The sequence below is a fragment of the Lygodium microphyllum genome, chromosome 20 (assembly GCF_053477565.2).
Source record: "Lygodium microphyllum isolate KBCC chromosome 20, Lygodium_microphyllum_v1.1.10, whole genome shotgun sequence".
In the NCBI taxonomy this organism is placed as follows: Eukaryota; Viridiplantae; Streptophyta; class Polypodiopsida; order Schizaeales; family Lygodiaceae; genus Lygodium; species Lygodium microphyllum.
Window position 1 is genome coordinate 16,471,650 of NC_141154.1, and position 7,939 is coordinate 16,479,588.

Consider the following 7,939-nt stretch of genomic DNA (forward strand, 5'->3'; position numbering starts at 1 on the left):
TTCTCTTTCTTTCTACAACTATGCTCAACCTCTCTCTCTTTCCAATGGTGTCTATGTACCTCTTATCATCCATATCATTGTGACTAATTGTAGATGAGTGTAAATCTAAAATAGAGACCTTAAAAATCACATTTTAATGGTTTTCTAATGTTACTGAGTTTGTTTTTGGCTATTTCTTTTCCTCACACCTACGTTAGCTTAATCCACATCAAAATAATCACAAAAACAATGGATCACCCTCTCAACCTTCTCTTCCTATTTTACCCATGAACCATTTCGAACAACATGCTCCTATTCTATTACTTAGCAAGTGAGTGAGGACCTCGATGGTTGATTTCATATGGCATCAAGGCAATAGAACCAAAATGTGGTGTCTCACAAGCACAATGATGGGACTTTGGATGAAACTCCTTGTTTTAGGAGCTACGAACTACCTTGAAGTTGTGATCTCTCATATAGCTATCTACACACTCTCTCTGACTAACTATACGCTCTCCTTTCAATCCCCAAAAGCAAGAATTTGCAAGATTACTAATGAGTTGAAGCCAGCTCACCTTCTTACCTCAAGTGTTATTGGTGAGACTCAAAAGGTTTGAAAAATGGCTCCATGATTTGAATGGTGCCTCCTTGAGTGAAATCACTACTCCATAGCTTCCATATTGCTCGAGAAATTCCCCATGATGAGGGGAATGAAGAGAAGAAGAAGGAAATGGTGGACATAGAGAAAAGCTTCTTCCACTAGGCCCTCACTCATCCACACATACAGACACTCACATATGTGCATTCTCTCTCTCCTCCCCCCCCAAGAGGATACACTAGAACTAAGAGATGCCTCTCTCTCTTAAGATTGCACACACAAGAATAAGCTCTACCATTCACTTTTTGATTTTTAGATGTAGGGTTTGGGTCATGGTTTCCACCAAAAGTTGGGCAACCTATTCTCCTTTGTGCCCTTTATCGACCCTTCTTGGATTTATGCATGCACCTTAGGTTAATTGGACATTTTCCTACTAAACTGAATAGAATCTCTATATGGCTATAACCTCACAATTGTTGGGGGCCACTCACCTATTGAGTTACAATGCATGGGAGTGAACCCGACTCTTTCATAAGATATAATTGGAGCCATAGTCCTTGAAACATTATGCATGTTTAAAAAGTTATCCTCCTGAGACCACATGGGGAGTGGAGCTTCTGGAGTATCTACATTCAAATCTTCTTGTTTGAGTGTAGAAATTACATTTTCTGCTCTTTTTTTCCTATTTCTTCGCGTAATGTAGACTTAATAGGAATTTTAATTGTTTGTACAAGTCATCAAAGTGATACAACGGCAGCAACACTTAAGGATGGATGGGTCTTGCCTTGAAAAAGAATTAAGGTATGAAGGATGTGGTTGCAGGTGGTTGGTATGCTTTGATGCTCCAGTCCTTGGAAAAGAGCATGTAGCTTCCATGGCCCAAGTCTTTCGATTGGGGTTGAGGTGGTTGGTCTATACATATGTTATTATGCTTGATACCTCGCATTGATTTGGCTGCTCCTTCAGAGAGAGCATGTGGCTTCAATGGCTAGACTCTTAGTCACACCTGGGCAAGGATCTTCCCCCAGGCTCACCTCTGCAATCACCACTGAGCAGTGTTCTTTCCCTTCACAAGCCTGTAAAAACAAGGGTGAAATTGTCACTAAGGGCTTGCCTTCAAACTAATAGTAACATAATGAGTGTGTTTCCCAATGGAATTTCCTTTATCTGAAGGAATTATCTCAGCTTGCAACCTATAGCAAGTTGAGTGATGATTACAATAGAACTTCTATCATTTAGAGTAGTCATCTTGCAACTTATTTGAACACACACATATATATATCGAGAGAGAGAGAGAGAGGAGTAGAAGCCATTGACAGCTTTACCTTCTTCACAACATCCATGGCTCCCTTGGCATCACAGGTTCCCCTCCAGAAGTTCTGGCATGATCCTCCAGGATTTCCGTAGCTTACAAAATCTACAGAAGAAATCCTTTGATGCTGTCCACACTGAAGTTCCAATGCAGGTCGTTCTGAGACATGAGCACAGATTGTTACTGGGGACCTTGTCACAAATGAAACTTTGGTTGGATCTCCACCGATCTCTTCCAGTAAGACCAGCTGGTTCCCGGAGGGTTTTAGCCAAGACCTAGGAATGTGGTACCTATACAGTGAACAAACAGTTCATGTTAGTAGGAGGCTAAAGAAGCACATGTTATAACAACAAAAAGGTTTTTTTTCTGGGGGGTAGGAGAGAGAGAGAGAGAGAGAGAGAGAGAGAGAGAGAGAGAGAGAGAGAGAGAGAGAGAGAGAGAGAGAGAGAGAGAGAGAGAGAGAGAGAGAGAGAGAGAGAGAGAGAGAGAGAGAGACCAGCGCTGAGATGGTTGGCCACAGTTCTGGGTGCACTTAGTTGGGTCATATTTGCCTCGATAGTCACATTTAGCATAACATCCCAGGTTTGAAGACAAGAAGTTGAGCCAATAGCGACCAACTCCTCTGCCATTCACCCAAGCATGACCTTTGCCCATGCTCATAAGGTCAAGTGCCACAGGGTCATCTCCAGGTGGAGAGTTGAATGTTGTCTACAGCCATCAGATTCCAAAGGTAAGCTTCCATCACAAAGTAAATATTAGACAAAGAAAGATACTTATACACTAAAGCATGATATACTATGCTGAAGTCTTAGATTACCGTTATGGCTTTTCATCTTCCTAACTAGGTCCATCTATAATTAGACTTTATCCTTACCTTGTACCATATCATTGGCTGATATTTTGGTGGCATTTGATCCGAGTTCCAGGCAACATTTGTTGTATCCACATCAGAGTAGAGTCTCAATGATTCACCTTCCAGTCCAATCTGTATATCAAACCAGCTTAAGTAAGTCATGATTCACTAGAGCTGAGACTGTTCAATGTAGTTGTGACTTTGTGGTTTCCTGTATTTGCTTTTCTAACCTGGTATGTCCATTCCAGAGATGACAGGTCAAATCTCCCACGCCCTTTAACTTCTATTAGTGCAAGAGGTCCATCAACGCCTGTACCTGCCTTATCAAAGAAGGAGCCATAATTCTGCATCGATGTAAAATCTGTTAGTCTTGAGATCAAAACAGAGAACTAATGCACAAAGCAACACATTGAGAAAATAAAATATGTTTCAGAAAATCAGTTCAGTGTCAAAATGTGTTCAAGTAATAGCACCTGCAACCCAACTGTGGTGCTTAGGAGGGCGATTTCATTTTCTCCTTCTTTCAGCTGCAAAGGTAGTTGAAGCTGAAAACCTGCATTGTCATAGCTTCCATAACCTTGTCCTGACCGTTCCAAATTCTTCAGTGTTAGTCTATTAGGCAAAGCGAAAACTAATTGCAGGGAAGGACATACATGTTGAAAATAATCATTACCTGAAAGTTGTCCATTTATAAAAATGAGCATGCTATGTCCTAACGACTTGATTGACATGCTTGCTCTTGTAGCATTCTCTAGGAATCCACGATCAATATCAATGCTGTAGACAAAGTCAGACGCAACCTAGTGAGTGACTGAAATGTCAAAAAATAGAGAGATGTTGTATTAGACAATTTAAGGAGCTACCTTTTCGTGTACCACATGTAATCTGTTACATCTCTGGTTGTATTCATTTGATCTCTCAAGCCTGTGTGCTTGAAAGCATTGGTTCCCCATGCCCCAACTGGTTCTTTGTAGGATTTCCATGCCAGTGATGGCTTTGAGTCTGGCACAACATTCTTTTGATCTACAGGTGCCATATTCATAATTGTAGTCTGCTCCTTCACCTGTTGGATACACAGTTAGATTAATAGCTTGGATGAAAGCAACTGAAGCCCCAATTGTTTCTGTATATGTCAAAATTTCATGAATTTACTCACCTTTGCAGTGTTGAAAATCATTGTTTTGCAATCTGGCAATATACTGACTGACCAAGCTGGAAGTTCATACACTTGGCCTCGGAAATCAACCTTTGCAGCTCGATGAGGATCTCTATTTGAAAGAAAGGCTGAGCATTCATTCTCTTTCGTCTGGTATACAGTTCCCTGTGTAATTGCAATCACTTGTGTCAGCCCATTCAGTGAGAACAAAACTAAGGAACAGACAAATTTCATGCAACATGTTTAGCTTTCTGTCAAGGCTAACACAGAGACTGACTACAATCGAGAACCAAAAGATCTACCTCTTGTAATGGACCCAATGAGAAGTTGTTTACTTCACCAAAGAGAAGAGCTTTTTCACAAAGTTTGAGGGCTTTGTGCAGTTCTTTCAAATGACCCCACTTTGGCTGCCTCAGCAAACCATATTCATCTATAGGTGCATCGTAATCATAACTTGTTGCTATGAATGGCCCACCAGCTGAACGCCCAAAGTTGGTTCCGCCATGATACTGAAATCGTGAAGAGCTCAGACATATATCAGTATCAAATCATAGAAGTCATAGAAGAATATAGCTTCAAATAGCCTATTATAAGCTGTAGTATAAGGTCATAACTGGAATGAAGTGCTACCATGTAGTAGTTTTGAAATGTTCCCCCTTTCTGGAAAAACCGTGCCACAGAAAATGCAATGTCTTCAACGGGCCGATGAGGTTGTAAGCCACCGAAGTTGAGAAACCTGCACATGCCATTGGTTGTGTAAGCTGGTGCCTCAACTCAATAACTTGATCAAGAAGTTGCACGTCCTTCAATACACTACATGCTGCCTTTGTCAGGCTGTAATCTAATCAACAAGTTCCAAGAACCTACCATCCAGTCCAATTCTCAGTCCACATTTTGGGCTTTGGGGAGTTTGGCTTGAATGTATCACAGTAAAATCCATTGCATGTGTTGATCTGCAAATAGATAATTATAAGAATGTCTCAATGAGCATCTATTGTACTGGCAAATGAAAATATGCTGGGAAGTAGAGGGATAATACTTACAACTGAATGAGGGGCATCTTTCTGTTGGCACATCACCCATGGTACTTTTGTGTCAAGGCCAACAGCCATTCCTGCTGCCCAATGCATATATCTCTTGCCAGGAATTCCATAAGGCTTCTGTACGTTACCATACTCATTCTCAATCTGTGATTGAACAAGATCCAGTAATAAGAGACTTGGGAAACTTTAATGCATCCAAGATTTAATGGAGAGTGCAACAATTCTAGTCAGAGCTGATTGAAACTTGTTAAGTTATTGCAAAGATTCGTATAATCTATACTAAGTAAAGCATGCAGTTATGCTATGTTATGAAAACTGAAAGGAAACAATGGGCAAACTCTTGTCTCTGGTCAATGCCCTGGGCATTTTACTGTGTTTTCTTTGAGGGATGATCAATGTGTTGTTTTTCTTTTCATGATGAATCAACAAATCTTCTTGTGCAGAATCACAGGTGATATTGGTTCCAAAAGCAAGCAAAAGAGACCTGAAGTAAGATGACAGGCCCTCCTTGCCAATAGAATAATTTATGCTCTCTTAGCATGTCCACAATCTTTCTTGTGATTCTCTCCATTTCAGCCTGTGCAAAACAATCCGACATTCCAATAATCAGCTGATTCACTGAAAGAACTCGTTGCCCTTGATGCATGCTCCCATTTATAACTTCAATTATTTGCTCTACCTTAAAAACTGCGTTATCAGTTCTGAACTTGATCCCAGGAAGGAAGTGCAACCATGCTGGAAAGCCTCTGCAAGAAAGGTCCATTAGTCAGTGCTGTTCAGATGCATATAGGTATTGAGCTTGCCTCCTCTTTAAAGAAAGAACAGTTCCAAGTACAGTTGGTTACCCATAGTTCCACTCTGCACACGCGTATGGTCCAATGCGAAGATGAAAGTATAAACCAGCCTTTTGGGTCTCTTTGATAAACTGGATAAAGTCTAGTCGTCCTTCGAAATCATACTGTGAAACAGATCAAGTGTTATAACTAATGCTTCTGAACGTGCGGGAGAAAATCCTGAAGTCTGTTAAATTTCTTGATTTTATAGGCCTAATCCTATTCACACTATAAGCTGTGTATGACAGAGGCACGGCAGCGATGCCTGCCTGCATGCTACTTATGTGCAATACACGCGCATGTGAGAACTCTGAATGTGCTACCTGTGTGCCATATACAGAACTGGAATTGTATCTTGCATAAATTCTTGCAACAGAAACAGATTCTCATGGCATCAGTATGAAAAGGTCTCCACATACCTTTCCTTGCTGTGGCTCATGCGCATTCCAGAAAATATAGCTCTCTATAACGTCCACTCCACCATCTTTGGCTTTGGAGATGAGGTCTGGCCACATCTGCATATAATGCATAAAACCAAAAATCGATCCATTCATATTTTATATCAGATTTGCTGATGAATTGTAAGTCTGTGTTTATCTGTATGAAAGGCAATGATGAATTGCAAGCATCTATCCTGTTTATGTATATGAGATCCTCTTTGGACGCTGATATAAAAAAGCATCAACTTGAAAATTGCACTTCAATTTTGAAGCGTGTATCACCAGAAAAGGGGCTAAATATTGTCATTCCTGACACATGAGTTGATGTACACCAAGATTAATCTATGTGAATTGATGTAGACTATAATTAATCTATATGAGGTAATGTACACTATATGGGTCGATGTGAGCTGCACGAGATTAATCTGTATGAGTTGAATTACACTGAGATGAGTCTATACACGTTGAAATACGCCCAGACTAACCTTATGAGTCGTTGATGTACACTGAGATTAATGCATACGAGTTGATATACACTGACCTAAAGCTATATGAGTGAAGGTACACTGAGCTGATTCTACGTGAAGACAATGCTAGCTAGTAGTTTGTAATAAGATAACTGATGGGTGCCTAAGATTAATCTGTATGAGTTGGGTACACTCAGATTAATCGACATGAGGTGAATTACAGTGAGATGAATCTACATGACTGTTGAATTGCACTGAGATTAGTCTATCAATTCCCAGTGAGATTAATCTACATGACTTGAATTGCACTAAGATTAACCTATAAGAGTTGATGTACACTGAACTCGTTCAACATGAAGACAATGCTAGCTAGTAGAGTGTGACAATCAGATAACTGAGAAGTGAAATTGTCTATATCGATAAAAGAATTGAAGAAGTCGAAGTGGTACCTCAGGGGTACTGCGGGGATAATGGATGGAGGCTGAGATGAGAAGCTGTCGCTGGCCATCAATGAGGAGAGCTCGGCTGTCATAAGACACGCTTCTTGATACATCTGAGGAAGAAGAAGAAGACGATGATGAAGGAGCAGCAGATGACGATGACGATGAAGATGCGAGCAGTAACGTCAGGATCACCACGAGCCCGACATGGCGAATTGATGATGCCTGCATTGTTATAACGTCCATGGATTAATTACGGTCTTATGTCTTCTTGCGGCTGCTGCTTCTTCTTCTTCCGGGCGCTGCTTCTTCCTCCATCGTTGTGGTTTTATCGAGAGAGAGAGAGAGAGAGCGCCAGCTTTTGCTTGTACCGAACAAAAAGCAGAAACGTAATGTAATGCAGGCGTTCCTAAAAAGGGACACAGGGATAGCGCAAAGGCTTGAAATCCAGAAATCCAGAAATTTTTTAAATGAATAATTAATTGTTCTTCAAAGTTTAAACTTTAGTTTCCAGATTAACCAAAATTAGACCACCGGGATTTTTAGCTTCCAGGGAGATCAAATTAGCCTATCCACATTTACATGAAAATCTAGGCTTTCGTTCACATGCAACGAACGCTCACGAAAAACCTTTTTCCTATCCAATGAAAAAACCAAGAAAGTCATTGAAATGTGATGGCTTACCAGTGAAAATCTTGCCTGGAAATGTGATGGTTTTTTTGTGGAAAAAATCAACCGTGAGCCGGTTTTATAACTAAAATATCCAAGAAATAGCTAGTTCTTATCAGGACAAACCCAATTCTCAATTGGTTTTTCGA

At 40.5% G+C, this 7,939-nt stretch overlaps 1 protein-coding gene across 1 annotated transcript; it reads right to left on the bottom strand.

Moving 5' to 3' along the window:
- Positions 1–1,118: 1,118 nt before the first annotated feature.
- Positions 1,119–7,507, bottom strand: LOC148018701 (beta-galactosidase 6-like). The gene is made up of 18 exons (XM_087660940.1): positions 7,131–7,507; positions 6,194–6,289; positions 5,787–5,899; positions 5,621–5,687; positions 5,426–5,518; positions 4,942–5,085; positions 4,766–4,851; positions 4,529–4,634; positions 4,201–4,407; positions 3,899–4,063; positions 3,606–3,805; positions 3,416–3,519; positions 3,216–3,325; positions 2,973–3,086; positions 2,764–2,874; positions 2,386–2,597; positions 1,903–2,179; positions 1,119–1,653 (listed from the first exon to the last, which is right to left on the bottom strand). Exons 1-18 carry the CDS (start codon positions 7,365–7,367, stop codon positions 1,540–1,542), a joined length of 2,556 nt encoding a protein of 851 aa, XP_087517066.1. The 5' UTR covers positions 7,368–7,507; the 3' UTR covers positions 1,119–1,539.
- Positions 7,508–7,939: the final 432 nt, after the last annotated feature.